Genomic DNA, 15476 nt, shown 5'->3' with positions numbered 1-15476 from the left:
CCCCCACATATTTCAAAATACGGAAGCTGCTAAATAAAAAAGGAAATTATAGAGTGCCAAAGGAAAATGAGAATCCAATGCTTCTAAACTGGTGTCTTTTGGACTATGAACCAGCCATAGGATAAATAATTGTGATCCATAGAAATTTGGTGAAAATTAAATTTTCTATGAACCAAAATTTCTTAATATGAATCAGAGAACTACCATCCACACTGAACTCTCGAAATCAAGCATTTTCCGCGAGTGGGCACAAATAGGCCATGCGCCCCTACCTGGATATTCATGAGTGCTCTAGAAGACTTGCCCAAGTTTCATAGGAAGCGGCCTCACTTCCACACTCATATAGGTAAGTCCATCAAGTGTGTACTGGAATCAAACACACCACCCATGTGTAAGGGCTATGGTACTTATTAAGAACAAAGTTCATCCTTATACGTTCCAGTTAAAGCACTATCTATGCACCTTAGGGATAGACTCCAAACTTTATTTTGATAGTGCACCACTGATCAACAAGTGACTTGTTGTTACCCATATGAACCTACTTCCTGGGATCGCCATTCACATAGGTTGGGTTACCATCACTCTTGATCTTTGTTATAGGCATAGTCTCATCCCCCTCGACGTATTAAGCACCAGCTTCAGCCTTTGGTCTGGTGGTTTTGTCAGAGTATTGACCAAAATCAACTCTGACCTACACAACTTATTGAATAATCTCAACAATAAGTAATCTTTATTGGGTTTTTAGTTATCCAATCTCATTTAAATATAAGAGCATATTTTTTTCTTGTTTTGCCTTGACCCCCACATCTTTGAATCTATCTGGCTCATATATATAGGCAAGATAATATCAAGCCATATATATTTAGGCAACGAATCTTTGCATGTCAAGGACTTGAGAATTTAATAGGCAACGAAAATTCAAAAGGCAACCCAAAACCTTAAGGCAGCATTTTTTTTTCTTTTTGAGGACATCAACCATAGGGACATTAATATTCCGAGGCATCAAATTGCCATAGGCAACCGTCGATGTAAAATTGTCAAAATAATTTCTCAATAACACATTTATTTTTCAGGCAACCGAGGCATCATCTTAATCAAGAGGCAACGGAAATATTGAGAGGCAACAACTTTATTATTTCCGAAGAAACAATAATCCGAAGGCAACAACAAAGAAACAACTTTTTGAGTTTTAATGGTAAAAATATATTTTAGTGCATATAAAATAATTATGGTTCAAATCATATAACAGAGAATTAAAACCGCTTGCTAAACCATAATATTAATAGCAATCACTGATGCAAAATAAATACGACGAAAATGGTAAAACGATATTAAACACAGAAATTAATATAGAAAAGTAAAGGGTTATTATCACAAATGGTGCCTGAACTATATCTCAATCTTATCGATGGTACCTGAACTTCAATTTTGATCACAACCAGTACCCGAACTTTTCGATTTCATTTTAAATGGTACCTAGAGCCACCTCCGATCACTATTCCGACTAAAAACGGCATGGAAGGCGATCATAGTGATGATTTTTGATGATTTCGAGAGTTGCGATCATATATAGTGATGATTTTTTGGTAATAGACTTGCCTTGAACTTTTTTTTTTGTTTTTTGTTTTTTTAGATTTGGTTTTTTTGGCCAGAATAGTGATTGAAGGTGGCGTTAGGTACCATTTAAAATGAAATCGAAAAGTTCAGGTACTGGTTGTGATCAAAATTGAAGTTTAGGTACCATCGATAAAATAGAGGATAAGTTCAAGTACCATTTGTGATAATAACCCAAAAGTAAATGTGCGAAACGGTTAATTTTTAAGTTACAAACATAATTCCTTTGAACAATGAAGCAAATAAAACTAAAATCACACAACTTAAATCTTAATTATACCATGCATTACTAACCGAAAAATGCACCTTATCAACATTCAAATGCAAATTGAAAACCCATTAGCAATTGAAATATATACATTTTACCATCGTAACATATATTAAAAATGATAAATTATAATAAAATCATAGATGCAACTGTAACCGTGCAACATAAATAGTATTAATAGAGAAAATCTTATTGGAGCAAAACAATAATGTATGACTGCATGTAAAACGGTTTTGTTTTTCAAGGGACAACAAAGGCACCAAATGAAAGGAATGAATGCAATAGATTAATAACAGCCCGAGCATATTGAGATCTTATTTGAAACGCTAAGAAGACATTTAATAATCATAAGCCATTAAAAAAAATTTGAAGTTTAATGCACGATTACGATGCAGTTAACATTTGCAATATGTGTGAAGCTAACTGCCATAATAATTATTCCAAACCAAAAGAACGAACTCATTTTTTCAAATTTTAGCATGAAAAATTAATATGTTTAACGAGAAAGAGTTATACTTGCAGCAACTAAACGAATAACAGACTTATCTTTATGTTCAAGCATCCCACAAGGAAACATCCACCAACAACTCTACTCTTAAGATTGTTGGAAAATTTGGTCGATGGATGCTACTTCCGTCACAAGATTTCGTTTCCTATAAAATTCCACAAATACACTATTTTATTAGTAAATAAATATAATCACATTAATTCCATAATAAGCTGAAAATAGAAGATCAACACTTATCTTTTAGATTTGCAAGCCGCCACCCAATGATTTCTTCAAAAAGAGTTTAAGGTTGAGGCGTGTAAACACTGCCTTTAAGAGTAGATTTCGCCCCTCGGAGACAATGTCTCGGTGTAGCAGGTTTGTGGCGCCCTACCCTCCAGGGTACAACAACCGTTAATCCTTGTAAGCGTACACTCGCAAACTTAGATCCTAGAAATGCTTGATTTTTACCTTTGGCATTATGGAAGAGCAAGAACAAAGCACACTCTAGAATATGTATGAACTCAGTAGAGAAATGGCTAGGAGAGAACTATAGAAGATAATGAATTTCATTGTGTGTGTAAGAGCAAGAAGTGACAGGTATATATAGTAGATGAAAATACTTAGAGATATGATGCAAATTTAATAAGATAATTATTGGAATATTGTAACTCCCATAACCTTAATATGCCATAATATTATGATCATAATGAAGTAGTAACGTTTAAGCATAAATATATAGTAAATAGTTTTTCAAAGTATTGGGAGTTACACAAAGTATTTTGAAATACACAATCAAAATTTCCAACAACAGGAGCACATGTAACCACTTGGCTTTAGCACATGGGATAAGTCGTTATGATATTAGGAAAAAATTTGGGCATTTAACCTAAAATTGATTTGCAATAGGTAGAGATCTCCTACACCTAATAAGTTCTTATGCAAGATTTGATTTTCTAGTAGGTTGTCATAGTAATTTTTCATATTAAGGAACGAGAAATGATGAAAATTAAAATTAAATATAATTAAAATTGATTATTACAGTTTTTGTCTTGGGCCTCACTTTGTACGGACAGTCTTGATAAAGGGAACATCGAGGAGAAGAACGAAGGTGTCTTCGTTTTTTGGGAGAATATTATGGAAGAATAGCTAATAGCTAAGAAGAGTGAAATCTACACTTCCTACTTTGTAATCCACACTCCCTCTTTTCTTCTTTGGTCAAACTTCTCATAAAAAGACAAAATTGAAGTTAGTAAAGATAAAATTTAAGTTACCAAAAAAGAAAACATGAGGTTTAGATTTCACTCCCCATATCTAATTGCATAAAACTACAAACCATATTTTCCCTTATTGCAGTACTTCAAACTGAAACAAAACCATTTATTAGTAATACTCGATCTATTCAAACATACACACAATTATAAAGAACACTACATGCAACCTTTACGCAATATTTACGGCATGATCCTGAAATTGCCGAGTTCAACAACCTTCTTGAAGGCTTGTTGTACTCAAAAGTTCATTGGAGCTAATTGATGGTGGTGTAGGTAGATGGTACACTAGAACTGGCATCTTTGTTGAAAGGTTTGGCAATGTTGGCTCAAAATTTGAATTGCTTATCTTACTGAGGGCCTCAGACTATGATCAGGGTGAGCACATCACAGTTCTGTAATCACCAAGCATTGTACTTGTTTCTCATCATATACCAAATGCTGCCTCTCATCCACTGCCAAAAGAAGCTTTCTTTGTCCATAAAGGTCCCAAACCCACTCTACCAGTCCCTTATCAGAGTCCTTTGCCATAGGGTCCACCAACTTTCTTCTAGTAGCAATTTCTAGGGCCACCACGCAAAAGCTATAAACATCTGACTCTTTACTAGCCTTACATGTGCTGATATATTCTGGAGCCAAGTAACCTAGTGTTCCAACCAATCCAGTTGTCTGTGGACCTAGCTTATGATCCATTAGTCGAGCCAACCCAAAGTCACCAAGCTTGACATTAAAGCTGGAGTCTAGCATGATGTTGCTTAATTTAACATCCCGGTGCACTGTACATTGCTCCCACTCTTCATAAAGATAGAGCAATGCAGAGGCCAAACCCAGAGATATCTTGTATCTCACAGCCCAGGTTAAAACAGGCTACTCTTCTCAAATAGATGCATATCAAGGCTACCATTTGGCATGAATTGACCTCCATCATGGCACCATCCTATGAGTTGTACTAGGTTTCAGTGTCTCAAGCTGCTAATGACCTTCACCTCAGTTTTGTACTCCTTTTTCCCTTGCCTAGATCGGCTTGAAATTTACTTCACCGCAACCACTATATCAATTTCTGTCAAGTAGCCCCTGTAAACAACACCAAACCCTCCTTCACCTAACTTTCTTTCGTTAGAGAAATTGTTGGTGGCTGTTACAAGAACTCTGTAAGAGAACCTTCTTAGCCCTGCTCCTCTTTCTAAGTCTTCATTCATTGACTCAGGTTTTCTGTATCTAGTTCTTTTCTTTTGGTTCAACCTTTGCAACACCACTATTAGCGCTACTAACACTATTTAAGTAAAAACAAGCAGAGAATTCAGCCGCTTCAGCATATTGGACGGCGAATATAGTTCCTAGTTTACTAAAATGAAGCAGTTTCATCCCACAGTTCTCAACTATTATGGTATAGAGTTGAAGCAGTGTTATTTTGTAGTAATAATGTACTTGGTAAGTTGGTATCAGCATCAGTGATCGGTAGATAATTAGAGTGGATAGAATATTGCATAGCAGTAAAGATTAATTACAAAATAACCTACCGAATTATGAGTCTATTTTTATTTTCATACCCAACTATCAAATTTTTATATTTGCATACCTTAATTAGGTTTCCTTCTGTTACATTTTGGTACCCTTACCAAGGAGATTCTGCAATACATACCTGTATTGGAAACAAACATTTACATATATGACAACAAATTTGTTGTCATTGTGGTAAATAGGGTCATTTTAGGGGTAGTTTTTGTTCTAATAAAGGTAATTACTCTACCTACGATATTTTTGCTAGTGTTAACATTAGAACCGAAGGGTCTTGTTAACGTTTACCAAGCAGATTCTGCAATACATACCTGTATTGGAAACAAACATTTACATATATGACAACAAATTTGTTGTCATTGTGGTAAATAGGGTCATTTTAGGGGTAGTTTTTGTTCTAATAAAGGTAATTACTCTACCTACGATATTTTTGTTACTGTTAACATTAGAACCGAAGGGTCTTGTTAACGTTCTAGAAAAAGAGAGAGAGAGAGAGAGAGAAAGAGAGAGAGAGAGAGAGAGAGAGAGAGAGAGAGAGAGAGAGAGAGAGAGAGAGAGAGAGAGAGTGAGCAAGACACAAAAGTATAGTGGTTCGTCTTCTGCCTTAGCGGAAGACTACATCTACTTGAAGTGTTGCACTATATGGGTTTGGGCCTTGCGGCCCACTAGGATTACAAGTGTGTAATGGGATGTGGAATAAATGGGAAGGAGTCTCCTTTTATAGGGAAGGGAGGCTCCTTCCTTTTCATGGTTTTCAATGTGGGACACAAAGTTCCTTTCTAGTCTAGAAAGCTTGTTGTGAAGGCATATTGGTGAGGAAGGGAAAGTGGCTTCCTGGTGTGCACTTGATCGCTTCCAACTACTGCAGGGTAGCTTGAATGTCGGGTTATGGGATGTATGTCGCAGTTGGGTCCATCATGGCTTGTGGACCCCTCTAAGAGGGTGTTACATATGCTTGGTGATATAGTTATTTCTCCATATTAGTGAAGTATATCTACAAGTCCCCGAAGTCCCCAAGTAAGAGGAGTTTCTTGGTTAGAGAGTTATAAATGTGAAATCATCAAGCATAAGTGACGAGCAGCGCCTAGCCCCTACAAGTCCCCGAGCTCTGTAAGCAAGAAGGGACTCTTTAATCTACAAAACAAAGATAGAAGCACGCGTATATAGAATGCTTGTTGTATTGAGCAACTTATGTGAATTGCTCCGATGTGTATTAGTATGTACGAAGTGTATGGTACATGATGTATATATGTGAATGGCGCCGAGTACGATCGGTTATGAGTTTGAGAATGCACATGGTTGTGTGAGCATACAACGAATGAGCATATGAAGTGCATATGATGCATACAATGCGTGATTTGAGCAAGATAACGAATGAGATCGGATTGACGAGGTTATGCCCGTGAGGTGTATGTTGCATGATTGGCACCAAGAACGATCAGTTATGATGTATAAGCTCGAGAACGCACATGGTTGTGTGAGTATACTAAGAATGTGCATATGATTTGTATATGAAAACGGATGAGGTCGAGTTGACGAGATTATGCCCGTGAGGTATTAGTTGCATTAGTACCGTGAAGGCAAGAGTTTGTGACTCATGAACAATGAATATGCAAACGTTTGTGTTAGTTTGGTTTTCGCTCGTATTAATGGAACGTGAAAAGAATTAGTTTGTTGCAAATGACAAATGGTAGAAGAATTCAATGTTCCATTAATGTGTATTATGCCGGGGAGACATGAGTGTAAAGCTTGGAAATACTGGGAAGGCATGAGCGTGAAAGCTTGGGGATGTCGGGAAGGCAAGAGAGTGAAAGATTGGGGTTGCCGGGAAGGCAAGAGCTTGAAAGCTCGGGGTTGCCGGGAAGTCAAGAGCTTGAAGCTCGAGGATGCCGGGAAGGCCAGAGCGTGAAAGCTCGGGGATGCCATGAGGAATCAGTGGGTAGCTCGAAGGTGATACCATGAGGCCTAAGCATAATCGTTGCTAATTATGCTAGGCTGTATCTACAAGTCCCCAGCCAAGAAGGGTTTTCTTGCGAGGTTGATACCAAAGCGTGGCTTTGTGCCGTATATTGAGCATAATTAGAGCAAATGAGTTGTCCACCTAGGATTTTGTTGGAGTGAATGCTTTTGCCCTTTCGGGTGAGCCCTTGCTAGGCCCTCCAAGGAGTCCCCTACTCCTGGATATAGACCTTCGTATTGTCAGAAAATTGTTTGATGAGAGGAGCTGCGTTTAAGCACTGGATGTTAGGTAATGAACCTAATTTTGATACCTAACACTACTACAAAAAGGTCATCAGACGACGGTGGATTTCTGTTGTCTGATGACCAAGCTGACCGTGGTCTAAGTGAGTGTTGTGTGATTGGAAAATCAGACAACGGTGATTTCACCGTTGTGTGATAATAGTTTGCTCAACAGAAATACCTATTTCCGTTGTGTGAGTTCTGCGCAGCATGTGCCTGGTGTGGCATGTGCGGCGATGCCTCGGCACATTCAGACAACAGAAGAAAGAATTCACTGTTGTGTGAGATTCATAACACACAACATATATAACTCATTCTTTGTTGTCTGAGATATGTAACACACAACAGATATTACTCATTCTTTGTTGTCTGAGATTAATAACACACAACTGAAGTGAAATTATATCCCTTGTCTGTTAATTACTCAGACAATGGAGATGATTTCATTTCTGTTGTGTGTTATGAATCTCACACAACAGAACTTTGTTTTCTTTTGTTGTTGGTTGTTAGTTCACACAACTACTCTATTTGGTTTCTGTTGTGTGTTATGAATCTCACACAACAGAAGTTTGTTTCTTTTGTTGTTGGTTGTTAGTTCACACAACTATTTTATTTGGTTAGCTGTAGTGTGAATATTGTAATCAAATTGAGTAACAAACCAATGACTATTGGACAGTAATTACCACATCAAAAGTACTCAAATCCATATCATTCCATTACCATTTTTCAAACATCCATACATTCAAGTGACTAAGTAATGTACCAAACAAGAAAGCATTCCTAGCTAGCTACACATAAATCAAAAGCTGATATAATATATTTTCGCTTCAACAAAACCTTCTTGTGCCATTTTATCAAACATCCTGTGCACTATATATACTCTCATTTGCATCACCTCCAAGCTTATTGTGAAGCTTCACGAGTTAGCACATATTGCAGCAGAAGAGCATGATACAGGAATGAAGAACAAGAGCATGTAACCCAAGTTTAAGTGCCTTTTCCCCACTCACTAGCACCAATGAAGCTGCACCATCACTGCTCAAGAGAAAAGCACAACCCATTATGCACTGTTAAAAATGAGAGACCATTATGATTTATGAGAAGTACCTAAACACAGACACATATATAAATAATCTTATGATAAAACAAGATTAGTGAAACATACACCAACCTTAGCTGGTTCCTTTATTGCAACACAATCCTTGTGCAAACTTTTTGCTAAATCCTGACAGCATGATAAAACAAGCAAGAGATATCAATAATGAGTCTTGTCCTAAACCTCAGTTCCCATGAAGATACTGTTAAAGGATTATCTAGCAAAACAAAAGAATTTAATTTTAATTTTCATGTGGCTCATCTACATTAAAACAAAGTGGATGAAAAGTCTCACGTACTATCTGTGAGACTCAAATAAAAACAAGCAGATTCACCTCTCAAAAATTCAAATATGATGTGACTACTGATAGGCATCCCATATTAGCTCCATCAACTACTTCTAGCAAAAGAGTATACAACGGAATACCAGTAAAAATTACACAAGGCAGTAAGATTAGAGCATAACCTGAAGAACTACAACATCACAATAAAAAGTTCTCATGGTCCGGTTTTGGTTAACATCTTTCTTGAAATGTCGGAAACAGAAAAGAACTGAATCCACTAGGGTCAATTTTTAGCCTTGACTATGTAAACGGTGTGTTTCTTGGGTGACACAACCAAAAACTAGTTTAAGTGGGCTCGCCATATCAACAATTCATGAACAAATATATGGATGGATTAGATAAGAGTTGGTTATGATTGATCAAATTGGAGAGTATAAGGGCATATGTGATCAAATTAGAAGTTCAGGAGCACAAACAATTTTGAGTGTAACGTTCACGAAGATAAATGAATATAGCACATTTAAATACAAAAATTCATAGTTAGCTCAACTTTAGAAAACCACATATAATAAAAACCTCCCTTTAGATGTCTAAGGAAGAAGCACATAGAATGGCACTCACCATCTGGTTTTGACGTTTGACTGTCCCCGGCCAGCTGTATTGACAAGAACATAGATCATGAAGCACTGATTTTAGACTCCCGAACAAATAATAATAATACAGGGCACCTTAAACATTTCACATAATAGAACGGAACCATCACTCACCATATGCTTTTCTACAGAGTCAGTAGCACTGTCGGTATCTACATGTTCACTGGAAATCATGCACATTGTTAATCAGAAGGAAACCAAAAGAAAAAAAATATTTTCATAAACCCTGGGGGCTAGCCCAGGCAGTCGGAGGAACATGGGAAATGACGGATAATGAGTTTAAAGCCATCCCAACATAGCAAAAAATGGGTGTTTTTGTGTAACCACAATGAAAATAATTGATAAACAGAAGTGCAGAGCAGATGGTGGGTCACACCTCTACAATAAAACTAATCCTACTTGCAAGGAAACAAGAAGCTATTCAGACTTGGAAAAGAACCAGAAATCAGACCTGCTTTCACCGGCTGTACTGGCAAAACTTTTATTAGGTGGTTCTGATGCCAGCTGCCTAGCATGGTCATAAGATCCAGAACGATATAACTCTGGGGCGACATTTGATTCAGAATAGTGTGTGTAATCCTGCAAAGCAAAATATGATCAATATACTGTTCACCATTGATAAATGAATTGTTGTGACTTTAAAAGAAACTCACAAACAAGCAAAAAAGACTGAATCAATCCATAATAATATGAGATCAACTCCGATAAACTTTGGGGTAAAAATTGTAGGCCTCCATTATTGATGGAGGAGGAGGACTGATAAGCTCCCCATACATTTGTCTTAATTGCTATCATTTTGAGGAACGAGAGAGCCCTTAAAAAATGTAGAATGAGGGAAAGGATGGAAAAAAATATATATTAAAAAAAAAAAAGTCTCATGCTTCAGTGACTACCAATCCATGAAAATTAGCACAGAAGAACACACTATTTATGGCATCTACATAGATGTCCTACAGGACGATATCCCCAGCCAAACAAATTACACACTATAGAACTTAGAAACTAAACCCACCAGTCCCAGCCAACTATGGTCAGAATAATGAGATAATAGTGAGGAAGTACCACAGATGAAGAGCTTGAAGGCACCTGAACTCCATGGTTGCCTTTTCCACTGGTCCAATCGATTGAACTCTTTTGCTCAGAACCAGGAGAACCTCCAAAGGTCTCAGTATTACGTGAATCCAATAAAATATCCTCATCTTCATCGTATCCACTATCATCAACTACCTCACCCCGATAAACAGAGGAGTATCTGGTCTCCTCATCAATATCAAAATTTTCATACGGCTGCATGCCTCTTTCCTGTGAAAACATATTAACATGTTAGATATAAGGGATGAGGATAAGTGATAATTTGTACAAGCATGAAATCACATCAACAAAGCCTCACCTCTGCTGCATGCAGATCCTGGGTATCCTCACCCTCAATTTCTCTTGCTATTCGTAAAGCTTCCCTTTCCAACTCTCTCATTTTAGGACCTTTCTCAAGCTTTGTTGTGTAAAGTTCCTCATCAAATGTGCTTTTTACCCCAAATAATGCTTCATTTGTTTCAAATTGATCCCAGTTCCTAAATAGAAAAGAATAAAGAAAACATTTAGCAACCACAATTTTCCTTTCTTCTGAGACAAATTATAGAAATTATTTGTGTTTCATTTGATACAAATAACAAAATGCTTTGAGAACTAAGCACCAATCCTATATTCAATAAACCAAAACGCTACTTGCAATTATCACTCCTACTATATGACTCTGAAGGCTATTATATTTCTCAAATCCATGTCTAAAAATAGCATCATATAAAGTAAACTAGTACATCATTGGTCCATCTACTCCCATTTAACTTCTTCACTTTCTCAGGAAACTAAATGACAACATACAGAAAAATAGAGGCACCATGCTACAAAGAAATTCGGCACCACACCTCTCTTCAGAAAATATATAATGAAAGGGCTAGATTTCACATAATGCTAGCCATCAAATCATAATTTCCACATGACTTAGAATTTCACAAAAGGACATTAACTGCTCAACTATAGCCCATCCCTACACCCTTAAAGTATGTTCAAAACAATTCAAGGTTCCATCAATAATAACAAAAAAAAATCAATCAACTGAAAATATCACACCATGGCACAAAGCTCCCTGATAACATAAGTAAACAAGAATAATCAGATATTCTGGAATAATGTGCTATCAGATTATTAAAGCTGATTACCACTTTAACAGGATATAGCAAAAGTCATGTAACCAATTGAAAAAATAATTTCCAGATGGCACTGGATTCAAGTAGAGAAGCTATTGAACAGTTGAACAATTACCAAGAGATTTGGGGAAAGAAATTTACTATATAACAACCTATTCCAATGTCCATCAAATATATTTTCCATAAAACTCAGCCACCTGAGTGGACTCGGCATTGCATTGCCCAGAACATCTAATGAAGAATATTCTCTGAGAGTGCAACTTATCCATAAGGAGGAAACATCATCCCTTGTGGATAATTGTACGTAAGAGGCTGCTGGTAGCCATATGCTCCGACATAAGCCCCACGAGGAGCTTGCATGCTTCCAATGTATGGAGAAGCCGGTGCTGTACGTACTGTAAGTAACAAATACAAAGAGAAGTACTTAAACTTTGGTACTTAGAGAGAAACTTGACTAATATGGACAATGTGCATTCAACAAAGAGTAAAACTGAAGACGATTGACAGCAAATCGTCAACAGAGTTCAATTTTCTCCAACTCCATGACTCATTCTTCTCATTAAAACAGATTCCAGGTGGCACACAGGTCAGAAATTGATAGCAGAATCATCAACCACACAATGAAGTACATGTAAGACACCATACCATAACTCATATGCGGCCGAGGGCGCCGGAGTGAAGCCAGATTACAATTAGCGCGGCGGCCATCAATAACTGGAGTTGGATCAGCACATGCCCTGGCAGCAGCCTCCGGCTCCTGGAAAGTGACCTAAATCCTCCATATAAACACAAAACAGTTCATTCAAAAGCCAAACGAAACAGAAGCCTCCATTGATTCATCAAATACCACCACTAATTACCACGATTGGGAGTGTGGGGGGTTGGGGGTTGGGGTTTCACGATTGGGAGAGTCGTGGGGAAGGGGGGTGGAGAGACGGGGGTTTCACAAGTCACAACTGAGAGAGCTCGAGATAATTTGTTTCATTTTTCTTTCGACACGATGTGGCTTGGCCTGGGTGGGAGGCACAATTAAACTTCCAACAAAGCAATCACACAACAGAAACCTAACAAACTGTTGTAAGAGTATCAAAATGTCAAAACATGGAGGGAAATCTGCCGCATACAGCAATTTGGCTCAAAATGTTCCGCCTATATGTTCCCACTTTCACACAACAGAAAATTATAACTTCTGTTGTCTAATTTCTACAGCTTGCACTAGGTTTATCTTGCGGAAGACATTCAATCAAGCTTCCTCAAAATTTGGCATCCAGTTTTCAATCACACAACGGAAAATATAAAGCACCGTTGTATCAAGTAGCACAAATTTCAGATTTCAAGAGGCAACCAAGGCTCCAAAGTGGAGGGAAATCTGCCGCTAATTTTTTTAAGACTCAGACGACAGACATTACTTAAGTCCGTTGTGTAATGTAGTTCTGATAAAAAAGTTATCACTTTGTTGGCATTCACACAACAGAATATAACAAGTACCGTTGTGCAATCAAGCTTACTTAAACACACAACGGATGATTTCTGTTCCGTTGTGTGATTAGTGTTGTGTGATTAAATTTTTGTAGTAGTGTAAGTGTCGGAGGTTAACAGCCAGATCAATGCTGCTGTGAGCTGTATTAACCGATCATTTTACTCTTTCCCGGAGGGGAAAAGCTTGACTACAATGCCGCGTAGCGGTCATTGTCATTATGAGAAGTTGCCTTACCGCTTGGCGGCTGGTCGTGGACTATGGACTCGTGGAGTCTAGACCGGTTTAGGTCTTTTTCCATGGAGAGAGTTTAACAAAGTACGGTAGCAATGGGTTAGGCAAAAATATTTACATATAGAGTACATGTAAATCTTGTTAATTATATGAACAATGACAAATAAGCATAGCAAGTAATATTATGTGGATCTTATGGTCATGTAACATGCACAATAAATAGTGGTAAGTGTAATGGGTGTCCATATAAAATTTTGGGAGTAGCTTTCAGTGAATAGCATGAAGCATTGTGAATTTGGGGCTAAACTAAAGCATGTTGGATATGTTCGAGCAAGTTGGGTGTAGTTGAGCAAGTAGGCACTGTGCAAGCATGCAGGGCGTGGCCTAAGTAAGTCGTGGCCATGCTCGATACCCAAGTTAGCCGTAACCCAAGCAAGTCATTATCCGAGCATGTTTAATTAAATCACAAGTGTCACAACGTTTCAAACATGGCATAGTTTGTTTAAGTGAGTGTCACATTAAATTGACTAAGCATGGCATGTGTATAGCATGTACTTGTAGTAAAGTTTGCTAATAATATTTTGGATTAAATACTTGTTACTCCATATACTTTTTCCCGTAAAACAGTTCAGTCTAAAATTTTAAAATTGAACAGGTTAATCCTTATTCTATCTAATTCACACACAATACGTAATGACTGTTTACCCCTCAATCCTCTTTTTTTTTTTTTAAATTTTAATTGCCTCTTTTTTTTCTCTCTTTTATTTATTTATTTTTCTGCCTCTCTCTAAGATCGATTCTTGTTCTCTGCTCTTGTTAATCTCCAGAATATCCATTTGTATGAGAAGCTTGCTAGGGAGAAGAAAAAAGGTCTCTGATCGATTCAACCTTTTTTTCCAGATCGCTACAAAGCTCAGTTAGAATTTCAATCTCTGCCTGCTTTTCAATGGTGTCCTCATTGGACTTCGTTGCCGCCGCATTTGGCTAGGCTGGGTTTTCGCTCACTGATGTCGATGCTTCTTCCGCCATGGCTGGTATTCGAAACAATCAAAAACCCTTTTTTCTTCTCCCCAATAGGCTTTCCTAGAGTGGATCCTGGGCTAGTGCCTCTCGGCGGTGGGGTGAAGTGGCGTAAGGAGGAGGAGCCGACGACTGCGCCAAAGATGAAGACGACGTCATTGAGGAGGTAGAAGCTGATGTTGTGGCTAGGTCCGATCAATGATCTACGTTGACCAGAAAATAGGTCACCGTCTGTGGTGTGGATAAACTCGGGGTCGGAGACAAACTTGGGGGGGGGGGGGGGCGGAGGACGGAGGGAGGGGGAGAGAGAGAGAGAGAGAGAGATTTGGAGAGAAAAAGAGAAAGAAAAAAGTAAAAAAAAGAATAAGGGCTAAATAGTCACTTTGGACCTATTGTATGAGAATTTAAGAGAATAAGGGCTAAATTGTTTAATTTAAAAGGCAAGGGACTGAACTATTTTACGGGGCAAAGTACAGGGAGTAACAAGTATTTAACCCTAATATTTTTGTATTGTTGTAAACATGCGTAGTGATCATTGAGATTAATATTTGTAGTATGGCATATCTAACATGTAAGGCCTAGAAAGCATTGCCAAATCTATGAAATGTTGTAGGCACGCTCAAGAGTTATGAAAGCATGCATGGCATTGGCATGACACTAGCTCAAATTGAAAGAGCGTAAAAAAGAAGATATAGTTACTTATCTTATGCTGATTTGGAGTGAGTTATAGTTGGAATTGATATAAGTACCCAAATCATGTTGGAGTTATCCAAGCATAACGCTCCATTGTTTCGGCGAAGTTCCTTAGTAGAAGGATGATGATTTCGCTAATTGGAGAGGTGATAAGTGATTATGTCTCCTTGAAACAAAAATAGATGATTAGTACATAAGTATGTAAAATAAACACTAGTATCTTGCATATGTTCTTTGATAAACTAGACAAGGTTTTTTTCCTTTTTTTTTTTCTTGAATTATGTGTTAATTGAGTGAAGCATGCAAGCCATGCTGTAACTAGTGACTGATGAAACATGACATTTGCTTATATGTGTACCTATTTTCAATGTGAAATTGACATATAGATATAATAACACCATTTAGGTATTTGAAAAA

At 37.6% G+C, this 15476-nt stretch overlaps 1 protein-coding gene and 1 pseudogene across 3 annotated transcripts; both read right to left on the bottom strand.

Moving 5' to 3' along the window:
• Positions 1 to 3851: 3851 nt before the first annotated feature.
• On the bottom strand, positions 3852 to 4839 carry LOC112183902 (annotated as a pseudogene).
• A 3527-nt stretch (positions 4840 to 8366) lies between these two features.
• LOC112185645 (polyadenylate-binding protein-interacting protein 3) lies at positions 8367 to 12441 on the bottom strand. Of its 3 annotated transcripts, XM_040514966.1 has the most exons (9): positions 12281 to 12441; positions 11901 to 12030; positions 10822 to 10999; positions 10518 to 10733; positions 9883 to 10010; positions 9546 to 9594; positions 9400 to 9433; positions 8571 to 8624; positions 8367 to 8434 (listed from the first exon to the last, which is right to left on the bottom strand). In XM_040514966.1, the coding sequence occupies exons 1-8, from the start codon at positions 12288 to 12290 to the stop codon at positions 8572 to 8574; spliced, it is 798 nt and encodes a 265-aa protein (XP_040370900.1). In that variant the 5' UTR covers positions 12291 to 12441; the 3' UTR covers positions 8367 to 8434; position 8571. The 3 variants fall into 3 exon arrangements, with proteins under 3 accessions (XP_040370900.1, XP_024179677.1, XP_040370901.1); XM_024323909.2 differs by lacking the exon at positions 8367 to 8434 and having other exon boundaries at positions 8565 to 8624; positions 10494 to 10733; positions 12281 to 12440; XM_040514967.1 differs by lacking the exons at positions 8367 to 8434; positions 11901 to 12030; positions 12281 to 12441 and adding an exon at positions 11751 to 11811 and having other exon boundaries at positions 8565 to 8624; positions 10494 to 10733.
• Positions 12442 to 15476: the final 3035 nt, after the last annotated feature.

The sequence above is a fragment of the Rosa chinensis genome, chromosome 2, assembly GCF_002994745.2.
Source record: "Rosa chinensis cultivar Old Blush chromosome 2, RchiOBHm-V2, whole genome shotgun sequence".
In the NCBI taxonomy this organism is placed as follows: domain Eukaryota; kingdom Viridiplantae; phylum Streptophyta; class Magnoliopsida; order Rosales; family Rosaceae; genus Rosa; species Rosa chinensis.
This window is presented reverse-complemented; position numbering and strand designations above follow the sequence as displayed.

Bases quoted from the DNA above. Each gene is read 5' to 3' on its own strand.
- LOC112185645 (XM_024323909.2), bottom strand. The intron at 10,011-10,493 runs GTACTTCCTCAC...TTTGCTTTGCAG, and splicing joins CTTCAAGCTCTTCATCTGTG to GATTACACACACTATTCTGA. The intron at 9,595-9,882 runs GTCTGATTTCTG...CATGATTTCCAG, and splicing joins AGTACAGCCGGTGAAAGCAG to TGAACATGTAGATACCGACA.